This window comes from Lagenorhynchus albirostris, chromosome 17, assembly GCF_949774975.1.
Source record: "Lagenorhynchus albirostris chromosome 17, mLagAlb1.1, whole genome shotgun sequence".
NCBI classification, from domain to species: domain Eukaryota; kingdom Metazoa; phylum Chordata; class Mammalia; order Artiodactyla; family Delphinidae; genus Lagenorhynchus; species Lagenorhynchus albirostris.
In genome coordinates this window covers 48775232-48789625 of record NC_083111.1, presented here as the reverse complement: position 1 = coordinate 48789625, position 14394 = coordinate 48775232, and the positions used below count along the sequence as shown (strand labels likewise).

The 14394-nt window shown below is 41.1% G+C and overlaps 1 protein-coding gene across 1 annotated transcript; it reads right to left on the bottom strand.

Moving 5' to 3' along the window:
- Window positions 1-5242: 5242 nt before the first annotated feature.
- CTHRC1 (collagen triple helix repeat containing 1) lies at window positions 5243-14061 on the bottom strand. The gene is made up of 4 exons (XM_060127675.1): window positions 13786-14061; window positions 8759-8980; window positions 6586-6802; window positions 5243-5604 (listed from the first exon to the last, which is right to left on the bottom strand). The coding sequence occupies exons 1-4, from the start codon at window positions 14059-14061 to the stop codon at window positions 5462-5464; spliced, it is 858 nt and encodes a 285-aa protein (XP_059983658.1). The 3' UTR covers window positions 5243-5461.
- Between the last annotated feature and the right edge of the window lie 333 nt (window positions 14062-14394).

The window sequence follows — 14394 nt, the reverse complement described above, 5'->3', positions numbered from 1 at the left end:
ACAATCTCCTGACTGAATCAGGAAGAAGTAGAAAATATGAACAGATGAATGACCAGGAATGAAATTGAGTCTGCAGTAAAAAATCTCCCAACAAACAAAAAATCCCAGACCAGATGGCTTCACAGGTGAATTCTACCAAACATTTAAAGAAGAGTTAACATCTACCCTTCTCAAAGTAGTTCAAAAGATTGCAGAGGAAGGAACTCTTCAGAACTTATTCTACAAGGCCAGCATCACCCTGATACCAAAACTAGACAAAGAGAACACAAGAAAACAAAATTACAGGCCAATATCACTGATGAACACAGATGCAAAAATCCTCAACAAAATATTAGCAAACTGAATTCAACAACACATTAAGAGGATCATACACCATAATCAAGTGGGATTTATTCCAGGGATGAAAGAGATTCAATATCTACCAACCCATCAGTGTGACACACCACATTAACAAACTGAGGAATAGAAATCATATGATCAGCTCAATAGATGAAGAAAAATCTTTTGACAAAATTCAACATCTATTCACGAAAAAAAAAGGCCACCTACTGAATGAAAGAAGATATTTACAAAGACAAATATTGTTTGGTTTCACTTATATGTGGAATCTAAAAAACAAAACAAATGAACAAGCACAACAAAACAGAAATAGAGTCATAGATTCAGAAAACAAACAGCTGGTTGCCAACCAGACTTATCATGGCGATTATTTTGAAATGTATAGAAATATCGAATCACCATATTGCACAAAAGGAACTAACATAGTGTTGTAGGTGAATGAGGTTTCAAAAAGAAACAGACAAACTTATGGAAAAAGAGATCAGATTTGTGGTTACTAGAGGTGGGGACTGAGGGGAGGGGGAAGTGGATGAAAATAGTCAAAAGGTACAAACTTCCAGTTACAGAAATAAGTACTAGGGATGTAATGTACATGATAAATGTAATTGACACTGCTGTATGTTATCTGTGAAGGCTGTTAAGAAACTAAGTTCTAAGTTCTCATCAGAAGGAGAAAAACATTTTTTTCTCTTTTATTTTGTATCTGTATGAGATGATGGAGGTTCACTAAACTTATTGTGATAATCATTTCAAGATGTACTTAAGCCCAATCATTATGCCATGCACCTTAAACTTATACAGTGCTGTATGTCAGTTATATCTCAAGGAAACTGGAAGGAAAAAAAAGTTTCATAAGATCCCATGCTGGCTAGGGTAGGGAGAACAGAAATTCTCCAACACTATTGGCAGGAGTGAAAATTGTCATAATAATTGAGGGTAAGTCACTGATATATCAAAATTTGAAACATGCTTCCTCTTGGACCCAGGGATAATTTGCCCGACAGGCACTCTTGCAGAAATGCCCCAGGACATACCGTGTGTGCAAGGAAATTTCACTGCAGCATTGTTTGAAACAGCGGGAATAGAAAGCAATGTTAAGTCAGTCAGTCACTAGGGTCTAGCTAAATAAATGATGATCTATTACCACAATGGAATGCTGTGCAGCTGTTTACGAGGATGAGGTAAACATACATTTGTCTACATGAAAAGACATTCTTGGGACTTCCCTGGTGATCCAGTGGTTAAGACTCTGTGCTTCCACTGCAGAGGGGAACGGGTTCGATCCCTGGTCGGGGAACTAAGATCCTGCATGCTGTACTAGCGGCCAAAAAAACCCCAAAAAAACAAAAAAAATCCCACCAAAACAAGAACAACAACAACAACAAAGATGTTCTTAATGTTAAATGAAAGATAAAAACATGTTTCAGAACACTAAAAAAGCAGAAGAGTTCTCTTGCTAGTCTGGAAGCAAAACAGCCATGTTGAGATAGGAGGGGCTGCGTGGCAAGGCCCTGAGAACGACCTCCAGGTGCTGAGAGCCATCCCCAGCTGACAGCAAGAGAACAGGGACGTTAATCATGCAGCTGCAAGGCACCAAGTTCTGCTAACGACCACATGACCTGTGCAGAGGACCCTGAGCCCCAGGTGAGATTGCAGCCTCAGCCAGCACTTTGATTTCAGCACAGTGACACCCTGAGCAGAGGACTCAGCTAACCTGCTCCTAGATCCTTGACCCACAGAAACCAGGGGATAAAGACCTTTCTGTTATTTTAAACACATAGTCTCATCTTCCAATTCGGTGGAAACATTGTTGTATCCCCTGGCAGAAGCATTCCCTTATTGGATACTTAGATATCCAAACCAGCAGAGCTCAAAGTTGTCAGGACAGGAAGCAAAAATCTGCAAATGGGTTATAAGATGTAATAGTGAGAGAAGCCACTTGCACTTCTGCCACTTGTATTCTGGCTATAGGAGCGAGAACACCATGTAATGCTTTCTGATCCAAAGCATATACTGCACCTGTAAGACAGAACCCCATTCTTTCAGGATGTTGTCTACCAACTGGTACCATCAATGAGTCCTCAGTAACCATTTCCCCTCTCATTTAGGCCAGTCACTCCCAGGTGATGGGGGATGTGGAAAGACGAGTTAATTCCATGGGACAAGCCCTATCACTGCACTTCTTCGCTGTGACATGAAGTTTCTTGATCAGAAACAATGCTGTTTAGAGACTTACCTGGTGGTCCAGCAGTTAAGACTCTGTGATCCCAATGCAGGGGGGCCTGGGTTCAATCCCTGGTCAGGGACCTAGATCCTGCACGTCGCAACTAAAGATCCCGCACGCAGCAATGAAGATCCCACATGCTGCAACTAAGAACCAGCACAGCCAAATAAATTAAAAAATATATATATATATATATATATATATATATATAAAAGAGACAATCCTGTTTAGAATGTAAAGTGGTGGATAAGGCATTCTTGTGAGTCCATGAATGGTGGTGCTAGCAGAAGCATTAAGGGCAGGGAAGACAGATCTGTATCCAGAATATAGGTCTATTTCCATGAGAACAGACCTCTGCCCCTCCATGATAGAAGTCCAGGGTAATCAGCCTGCCACTAGGTGACTGGCTTGTCCCCCTGGGAATGATGCCATATTAGAGACTCCAGGCTGGCCTCTCTGTTGGCCCATTAGGCACTCAGCAGAAGCACTGGCCGGGCCAGCCTTAGTAAGGGAAATTACATGTTGTCGAATCCATACATAACCTCCATCCTTGCCACCTCAGCCTCTTTGTTTAGGGGTCTATTGAACTAGCACTGCAGTGCTGGGGAAAGAAGCTGACTCACATCCATAGCGAGGTACTTTGTCCACCTCATCATTAAGAGCCTCTTGTGCAGTTGATGGCCTTTGGTGGGCATTCACATGGGACACAAATACCTTCACAGTCTGTGCCAATTCAAAGAGGTCTTAACTAACGTCCTGGTCTCCACTCAATATGTCCTTAATCCCAGTCCCCACTTGTCACAATTTTTACCCATCTTGGTTAACTTCTACCTATCTTCAACATGATTTCATCTAGACCCCCTCTCACCCACGTTTCCTTCCCAGGTTATTCTGAAGCAAATTCCAGGCATCATATCACTTTATCTTGAATATTTCTGTATCTCTAAAATATAAATGCTATTTTGAAATAACCACAATACTACTTCACACCAAACCCCCAAATCATTTTATATCAAATATCTATCAATGTTTAAACGTCCTGAACTACCTCAAGCATCCAAATAAGGTCCAAACACTGAAAAGAGTTCATATCTATTAAACCTTTTAATCCATGTTTTCCTTTTTCTCTTTTGTTGCAGGATATGTGTTGAAGAAACCCAGCTGTCTTTCAAGTTTCCCATAGTCCTGATTTGCTGATTATAATCCTGATATGTCAATTAACATATTCTTCTATCCCCTGTATTGCCTAAAATTTAACGGTTGTATCTGGAGGATAAATCAGATCCAGGTTTGATTCTTTCTTGCAAAACAACTTCTTGGGGAGTGTAATGTGCTTTCCTTCGGGGGCACATAGTCTTCTTCTTATGCTGGAATGTTATCAGTCATTGATGATCATTGCTAGAGCCCTGAAATCATGAAGGGTTGAAAAGAGGGATATCCTATCACTTTCTTCATTTGTTATCTATACCAATATATAGTGCTATAAAATACACACACACACACACACACACACATTCTATAGAGAAATTTTCCTTCATCAACAAGTTGGTTACCCAGAAATACAGTTCATGTAGAGAAAGCAGAACAAATGCTTTGCTTTTTTCCCCAAATTTCAAAGTAACAAGTTCATTTCCTGGCATCCTCTAAGTTGACCAATGAATTTTATTTTAATATCATTATGAACTCATGCATTTAAACATATCTGATGTGTTTCAAACCATTCCAGTTGTTATATTCATTGATGCTTAAATCGTATCATCTCTGCCAGTGAGAACCAATCCACATTGGCTCTTGGATCCTGTTGTCTTTCATAGTTGCCAAGATGTTCCAGGCTCATCTTGTACATTTCCTGCCCCAGAGCTGAAATCACCCATTTCTTCAAGGAGCCTTAGTTCCTTTTAGGAGAAAATGGTATATAGAGATCACAATCTGGGCATTACTAGTTTGGTCATTATTTCTAGGTCTTTTCAGTAAACAAAGCTAGGAGATTCTATTGTTAATTGTTTTATAGGTCTACTTAAGACAAAGTAACTTATGAGTTCATACTGACACTTCCAAGTCAAGCCCAGGATTTACTTAACTTTATCAGTCTTACACCTGTACTTACTTCATCATGAATTCTTTCTGATCACCTCAGCCAGAAGTGATAGGTCTTTCTTTGAATTATACCATCTCTTCAACAACTTTTGTCACAATCAACATATTAATCTTTGATTTGTTATTTTTGTATCTTAGTTTCCCTTCCAAATGGTAAGCAATTTGAGACCAGAGTCCCCGTCTTTTTACTCTTTGTTAAATTAAGATAAAATTTCTAAAGTGCTAGTGCATTTCCTGACACATAAATACCACTTTGTCTTTGAATCCCTCAAAATATGGAACAGGACTATTGTACTAAATTTAAAACATGATTGTCAAAAGGATAAATACAAAATCAGGTTTATCCTCAACTCTCCAGATATAAAGTACCAGAAACCCTGATTTTAGTGGCAATTACGTTAAAGATATTAAGGTTGTTTGAAATAAGTTTTATTTCACAGATATTAAACAATTCTGAACATTTACAACTTATACAAAGACTGGTAGCTTTTATATTTTAAAAAGTGCTACACTAAGAGAACAGGAAAGAAACGGAGACCACAATAACATTCCAAATTATAGGTTCAGGGAATAGGAATATGAAGAAAGTATTTTAATCTTCTACAAAATCCCAAAACCAGTTTTGATGGAAGGAAAATGAATACTGGATCTAAAAACAGTGTGAAATCACACTTTGGTCTGTAAACACATTTAATTTTGTTTTTTCATTCAGATGTACACATAAAAATTATATAAGGGGTCACAAAAATGAACCATTCAAAGGTATAATACAAGAGAGGTAGGGAACAAAAATGAAAGGATTTATTTTGGTAGCTCTTCAATAATGATACGAGACACTGAATTCCACCCCGTAGAGGCATCTCCTTTTGGGTAATCTGAGCAAGTTCCAACCCAGATAGCAATGTCCACTAGTCCGGCACCAATTCCTTCACAGAGTCCTTCCACTGCAAAACAAGGTGAGAATTACAAGTCTCTATAGAACAAAAAGCAAAAACCTTTAGCTCAACTGTATTACTTCAGCAAGCTAGGTTAAATCTACTTAATGTACAGGGAATTAAAAATGCTAATACTTAATAAAGGTCTCATAAAGATAAGTTCTCTTTTTCTTAGCACATAAATATTTTTTAAAGATGTATACATATGCATTCTGTGAAATAAGCTTCACGTGGAATTTTCTTAGAGGTTTTAATCATAAAGGGAGACTTTGTTTAGTTACAGAGATGACCTAAAACAAAAAAAAAGCAATTTATTTGACTAAACAAAGGAAGCCTACACTTTTGTTTTTTTCTTTTTGCGGTACGCAGGCCTCTCACTGTTGTGGCCTCTCCCGTTGCGGAGCACAGGCTCCGGACGCGCAGGCCCAGCGGCCATGGCTCACGGGCGCAGCCGGTCCGCAGTATGTGGGATCTTCCCAGACCAGGGCACGAACCCGCGTCCCCTGCATCGGCAGGCGGACTCTCAACCGCTGCGCCACCAGGGAAGCCCCAGGAGAGACTTTGGAAGTTCCATTGCCTGGGTGCAACCAGACCCATTAAGTCAGCCTTCATGGAGGAGTGTTACCCAGGCACGGTGATTTTTTAAAGTTCCCCAGTTGAACACAAGGTATAGCTAAGGTTGAAAACCACTGCTCTACGGCATTATTGGCTATTTCGCCATTTCATCTAACTCAGTGATTTTCAACCTTGTGATCTTTTAAAAAATACAGCTGCTGGGGTCTTACCCCAAGATTCTGATTCAGTTGATCAGAGATGAGACCCAGGCATCCACATAGTTTTTAAAAGATCTATAAGAAATTCTGAAGTGCAACCAGGATTGAGAATTATGCACAGAAAGCTTGCTATGACCTACCATGATAGTGGACAGAAAACTAATCTTTGGTCTCTAAAGATCTGAGGCACATTCTGTAATGTCCCCATTCTACGTACCAGAAGAAGTGCGATGAATATTAATTGTCGAATTCAGTTCAGGGCTTCCTTGGTCCAAATAAATTATGGCTTCAATAGGAAGAGGTCCTGAACATTCAGCTCCATTGAACGTGAAATACCAACGCTGACAGCATGCGCTTCTGCATTTTAACCGAAGCGAGCCACTGAACAAGACTCTTAGGGCGCTGTTCGAACGCATCTTTGTGAATGTACACTCCTGTCACAAACATAGAAATAGGACTTAATTAGCATTTTCATTTTAATTAAAAAGATGCTTTCAAATTGTATTGTGCATTTTATTTAATGATCCTTTTCCTCAAACTGCATTTCAAAAGCTTAGCTTTTACAGAGGGAAAGCGGTTCTCTGCAAGATGGAAAAGAGACTCTGATATTAGAAACTCTAAGAAAATAGAATTATGGCTTTCTTAGAATTATTCACTCCATTGAGGGTATCTTTCAGTTTTTACCAAAAACAGCCAGTCTTCAGTATTTTAGACCAAAACAGTCTATGTATTGACTTTTCTTTTTATTCCAAAATTATTTCCTATGTTCTGGATACTACAGATACAACAGTGAACAACACAGAATCCCTGCCTAGCACTGCCCATATATATTACTTTGACCTGTTACTTTTTTTTTTTTTAATATTTATTTATTTATTTGACTGCACTGGGTCTTAGTTGAGGCATGAGCAATCTTCATTGCCTTGTGCGGGATCTTTTAGTTGCGGCATGCGGGATCTAGCTACCTGACCAGAGATCGAACCCGGGCCCCCTGCATTGGGAGCACGGAGTCTTAACCACTGGACCACCAGGGAAGTCCCTGACCTGTTTCTTTTTAAGCAACAGAAAACAGTATCAGGAGTAAAGCGTAGGTGGGGTTTTTAGTCTCTACCTACATGACACAACGATAAGACCCAGGTCTTTGCAAAATTTGTTTGTCTATTGGCTCATGGTCCTACTATCTTTTACCCGTAGAAGGCTCCCAAACCCATTCTGACCACTGCTAAAAGGAACTTGAAAACATATTGTATTAATAATCCAGAGTCCATAGGGCAAGTTTTTAGAGAGAACTCAGCCAGCAACTTTTGATGAACTATAAATAAGCAACCAGTCTATCAATGTCAGGTGTTTAAAGAAGTAGGCAACATTTTAACAAAATGCCTTCTAAGAAATCACATGTGAAAATATAACTGGTCACAGTCACCAAACTATGGAAGCTATATGGAAATTCGACCACACAGAAATCAAATGAAGACAGTCTCAAACATTTTTATAGGTAATAGAGCAGACATTAAAGAGCTGAAAGAGGAGCAGGGATAATACACAGATTGCTACTTAGAACCTGAGAGTTTTATGAAAATAAAATCTCTTCTGTTTGCCTGGTGGTAGTAGTGGTTAATATCAAGGAATAATATATTGTGGATACAGAACCATGTACAGAGTTTGTCAACAAAAGAAGAAAGAGGCTTGAAATGGCACCAGCTTCAACTCTGTGCCATCCCAGTGGACTCGCCAGTTACTTTGGAAGCAAACACTAATCAAAGTGTCGGAGTCATTAATCCAAATGCATTGCCAGACAGGCTATTTTGAGTAATTTTTCTCCCTAAATATTACAGAATGATTTTAAGTGGTCATTGTAGTGTATCTCTGGTCCATTCTACTTCGCTTAAGCTTAGCAATTTTAAGCTGGGTCTGCTACCCAGAATAAGGACAAATACCAGTGGACTCCCCACCTCCAGATAATTCCAATCATGTGTTAATTTCTTGGATATTTCTTTCCACCTTTATATCTGGAGCCCCAGCAGAATTTCTTAGACTAATTTAAAATCACTTTAGGACAAGATTGGAAAGTTGCTTACTTGTCCAACACAGACACCTATGCTCTCCCTTTTTGTTTCCATTAAAAAAGAAAAAAAGAGTAAGTTATTTTAAGTATTGTTAGGGTTAAAATAATATGGTGATATATTTATCTCAGAAATAGCTTTATAAAATTAATTCTGAAATGTTATCAATGTTTTCACTAATTCTAAGTTAGAAGTCACACGGTACCCATTCCTTAATATTTTTTGTCTTTTAGTAAAAATAAAATAAAAGCACACTTAAAATTACCACTCAACTGTGAAAACCTTTAAGTTTTACTTCAACTTTAAAATAATTCAGACTTTACTCACCGCAATTTTTCCAAGGTCTATGCCATAATTCAGTGAACTCCACGAACACTGCTTATAGTTAGGCGTCCACGGCTCCTCAAAGACTTCCCTCAGGCATTCCCCCTTTTCTCCTTTGGATCCATCTCGACCTGGGACCCCAGGGGTGCCAGGGATGCCATTGGTCCCAGGGCTCCCATCTCGCCCAGGCACCCCCGCGGGCCCTTGTAAGCACATGCCATTATACTGCATCAGAAAAAAGAACGGGGGGAAAAACTCCCTTCACTTAAGATTCAAAGACTCAGTCTGATCAGAACTGCATTTATTTTGAGGCCTTGGAGTCAAGAATCCCTTCATACCACTTGCCCATGTTCCAGATGAGTTATTTTTTATATATAAAGAACAAATTTTTAAAGTCATTTCTAAAATATTGGGATTTCTTTCCTATTCTTTTTTTTTGCAGACTTTACACACACAAAGAAGAGAAAATGATTTCATTTGCCTGCTTTTTTCTACTGCTCATTAAAAGCATACATAATTTTTAAATGGCTGTATTATAAGGTAGACATAATTTGATATACTGCTCTTTTCTTCTAACCCTACATATTGTAAAGAGACTTGGATTTCAGAATTATACTTTTACAATTTTATGCAAACATTGCACTATTTGGGGATCGTTATTTCTATTTTTTTTCTATCGTTAACATTATTGTAAAGAAAATCTTTATCCACATAGCTTTTTTCTTCTTTTCAATTATTTCCCTAAGATAAATTCTCAGAGATATAATTATAAAATGAAATCTTAACTCAATAGTTATCTTACACTGGCAATATCTCTAAGTTGGATAAGCATACCTGCTTCTCCTCCCTATTTTCACGTGGAGGAAGTGTTGGAACACTTCTGGCCTCCAACCCCACTCAGCCCTCCCCACCAAGAAGGAATAAATAATCTCATTGCAAGTGACCATTAGTCTTTAATAGGGTGGCAGTAATCTAACAAACTCTTAAGTGCTAGGATTATCTCTGTTTTCCTTGAGGGGGTGGTGCAGTAGTATCACGTAGAAGTTGAGTGATAGATTCTAGAGTCATATACTATGGATTTTAATCCTGGCTCCACCACTTATTAGCTATGTGAGACAGAGCAAGTTATTCAACATTTCAATGCCTGTTTCCTTAATTGAAATATGGGGAAAAATAATAAAGATTCTTACCTTGTAGGAGATTTAAGTGAGATAATACATAACATGTACTAGAGCAGTACCTGGCACGTAGTATAGTCAGCCATGATTATTCTCATTATTTCCTCAAGACCATGTGAGATAGTGGCCCAGAGCAAGTGTGTCCACTCCCTTGAGTGGACTAGGACTGGGGAAGAGAGCATTAGCAAACCTGCTGGCTAACACACATAGCCATAAGCCACACACAGCAATATAGTTGCATCGGTGGTAAAGCTGGATCTCCATCTGCCTAATTCTTGTGCCTATCCCTGAATTGGTCAATTATTAGACCCTTCAAACCGCACACCCAATTCATTTAAATTTTTACTTTAACAATCCCTATTTGTATAAATGATCTAACACTATCATTCTCTATAAATATACTGTCCAGTGAGAACAAAAAAAAAATCAAGATTCCTTATATATTAAAATAACTTCAAAGCTTTTTTTTTAACATCTTTATTGGAGTATAATTGCTTTACAATGTTGTGTAAGTTTCTGCTGTATGACAAAGTGAATCAGCTATATGTATACATATATCCCCATATCCCCTCGCTCTTGCATCTCCCTCCCACCTTCCCTATCCCACCCCTCTAGGTGGTCACAAAGCACGGAGCTGATCTCCCTATGCTATTCAGCTGCTTCTACTAGCTATCTATTTTACATTTGGTAGTGTATATATGTCAATGTCACTCTCTCACTTCGTCCCAACTTACCCTTCCCCCTCCCCGTGTCCTCAAGTCCATTCTCTACGTCTGCATCTTTATTCTTGTCCTGCTCCTAGGTTCATCAGAACCATTTTTTAAAATTTTTAGATTCCATATATATGTGTTAGCATACCGTTATTTGTTTTTCTCTTTCTGACTTACTTCACTCTGTATGACAGACTCTAGGTCCATCCACATCACTACAAATAATTCAATTTCATTTCTTTTTATGGCTGAGTAATATTCCATTGTATATATGTGCCACATCTTCTTTATCCATTCATCTGTTGCTGGACACTTAGGTTACTTCCATGTCCTGGCTATTGTAAATAGAGCTGCAATGAACATTGTGGTACATGACTCTTTTTGAATTATGGTTTTCTCAGGGTATATGCCCAGTAGTGGGACTGCTGGGTCGGATGGTAGTTCTATTTTTCGTTTTTTAAGGAACCTCCATACTGTTCTCCATAGTGGCTGTATCAATTTACATTCCCACCAGCAGTGCAAGAGGGCTCCCTTTTCTCCACACCCTCTCCAGCATTTATTGTTTGTAGATTTTTTGATGATGGCCATTCTGACCCGTGTGAGGTGATACCTCATTGTAATTTTGATTTGCATTTCTCTAACAAAGCTTATTTTTTAATTTCACCATCTAGGATTGGATATGGTCATATTATTAAATTCAGTAATGACACTGCCTAGGAAAGATCCTTATGTATCTAATGTTTGCCAGTCAATCTTCTCACATCACCAATTTGATCTTTATTTTGCTAAATGATTTTTATGACTTTGACCAGTGCTATTTTCCTGACTTTAAGAAAAAAAAAAGACACTTCTATTTATTTGCTGCCAGAGAAATAATAAGAAACGTATTTAACAAAATTGCAAAAGTACTCAAAGACACGCTAAAGTATAAAACATTCTAGTTGGCTTTATTTTATACTTAATTTTCATTTTGGTAGATATACTTTAATTTTACTTGGTAGATTTAAATTTAAACTTAGTAGATATACTTTAATTTTCATTTAGTAGATAGGTTACTTTCACTAACAGACATAGGCAATGTTTACACAAAGATTTCAAGTGGGAAGGGAGAAACAATAAAACTTCTGGTATTCTTTGATTTTTTTTCACTGTTATTCCCCTCAGAGCAAAGTTTTATTTTTCTATATATGAGCAGTTCTTAACGGGGACAATTTTGTCCCCCAGAGGATACCTGGCAATGTCTGGAGACATTTTTGGTTGTCACAGCTTGGGAGGGAGAGATTGCTATTGGCACCTAGTGGGTAGATGGCAGGGATGCTACTAAGCATGCTACAGGCACAGCACAGTCCCCGTAACAGAGAATCATCTGGCCCCAAAAGTCAATTGTGCCATGGTTGAGAATTTTTATTCACCTTTTTATCTAAAAACTGCATTTCAGAGACCACATAATTTTACTGAATTCGATTCCACAGGTATTACATCTGCCTTCTTTCACTTCTTTCACTAACCCAGCACACGATTAGTATCAGGTAGGGGGTTCCATAAATGTCTGTGGGAGGAACCCCTGTTTCTTTCACTGGCCACCAGGGGGCAGAGCTTGTTGCACGCTTGAAAGGAAGGCTTTGAAAGATCCTGTACAAAGAAGCTGCTTTATAGAATCTGTTGAAACCTTAATGACTGTGTGGATTCTTTTCCCCCAGCAAAACCAAATCCAATTACAGGATGCACCTGAGCCAGGCTGCACAATAAAGTTTTCCAAGTCGGGCTAGAGTTGTGGGAAACCGCAGGTACTGTAAATCCTTGGAGGGAAAGAAAAAAAGTTGCTAGCTTTATAGGGAAAGGGGGTATTTTGTGTATCATAACGACAGATTCATAAAATGCAGACTGCACATGAACCACATTCATTTGGTACAGTTTTAAACAATTTAGGCACTGAAAATAGAACTGTAGCCCTGAACACACAGTCTGCTTTGTGGAGCAAAATTACATAGCACCACACCAAAAAGTGCAGTGTGGAACGGCAGGAATTTTTTTACAGAGCGTTTGAATCTGGCATAGTTCTAGTTTCCAGGGAGCTTGGCTTATTAGCTCAGTTTACAATGGCAGCTTAACAAATTCGAAACAGTTTTTTAGCAAAAAAATGCCCCCTCTTATGTCCTGCAATGCCTGTAACACTATATTTGTCTGCTTAAAGATTGAAGTTTATCATACACCAAGGAATACAGTGGTTTTGAAAGAATCACTCTTGCTTCAGGGTAGAGACCCACTCTGCCCTTCCCTGGGTTTGTTGACTTTTAGAAGGAAAGAGCTTTAAGTAAACAGGCCTTCCCATAGATTACCCCTTCAGAAAGCACCTGGGCTATTTATTTGCTCTCCTGGTAACTGTCTTCTCCCCTTAGTTCGGCTGTGATGCTCCTACCTGGTGCTCACAGGCTGAAGACCCAGGGTGTCTGGAAGGGCTGCCCATCTGTCTAAACAGAACAATGAAATGGGTCCTTGGAGGGTTAGTGCTGGGCCCCTTCATTTCCCCTTCTGATCGTAAACCCTCTGAACAATTCCTGGCCCAGCTGTGGTCGTCCAACAAAGTAAACTGCAGCCCATACTCCCTAGGAGGATGACCCAACATGACTCACTGTCATCACGTTACAAAGAGTTGGACGGATATTGGGTGAAGATTGTTATTCTCTCCCGCTGGCAGACGTGGCCACCAGCCCCAACAAAGGACACATTGCAAGTCCCTGGCCCAGGCCCACCCAGGAGATCAGATAGCCCAGGGTGTCCCAGGCAGCTCCCTGGCCCACGTTCTAACCTACCCAAGCTCCCCATTCTACTCTCATTGCAGCCCTAACCCTCTCCATCCCTGCGCGGGGTGGGGGTCGGGAATCGATGGGGGCTCAGAGGTCAGAAATTATTGGGCGACTCCCTGTACTCTGGGGCGTCCCACACGACCCGCGGCGCATCTCTGGTTCACGATGGCCCTCTCATACCGGTCTACCTCGCCAGTTCCAGCACTCCACTACCCGCAAAGCCCAGGTCCTTCCTTCCCTGGAGACTCAGGCAAAGCGGGACCCCCAGGCGCACGCTAGACATACACCCCCTCCCCCGTCCCCGCTCGGGGCTCTGTTCCCTCCACCGGACTCACCAGGTCCACCACCTCCCTCTGCCGGAGCACAGCCTTTTGCTTCCCCTTGGGGGTCTCGGAGGCGCTCGACGGCGCCTGCAGCTGCAGCAGCAGGAGCAGCAGGAGGCCGAGGAGCCGCTGCGGGGAACCGGTGGCGGGGCCCTGGAGGCGCATGGCGCGCGGCGGCCCCGGGACGCGCGGAGCAGGCGAGGAGGAGGAGGAGGAGGAGACGACCCGGGAGCCGAGACGTGATCCCAGTCCGGCCCCGCCGCGCTCCGAGGCCACCGCCGGCTGCATCAATGCGCCTTTCAGCCGCACGCTTCCCTCCCGCCCCCCGGACACAGGAGTTTCCCTCCCGTCATAGGTCGGAGCCCTCACCCCGAGCCCGACGCGGGGCGGGCCGACAGCCGGGCCCGCCCCCTCCTGCGGCCGCTCTGCCCGCGCGGACCCTCGGGGGCTGTGCAGGCAGCTGGGATCAGCCCCCCTGCAGAGGCGGGGGAGGGGGTTGGGGTTGGGAGGGGTGGTGCGGATGCGGGTGGCCGTGTTTAGTGAACCACAGGTGGAGGCTTCGAGAACCGAGTGGAGACGGCACCGTTGAAGTGAGCATTGAAGAGGCCCGTGCCTTCACCT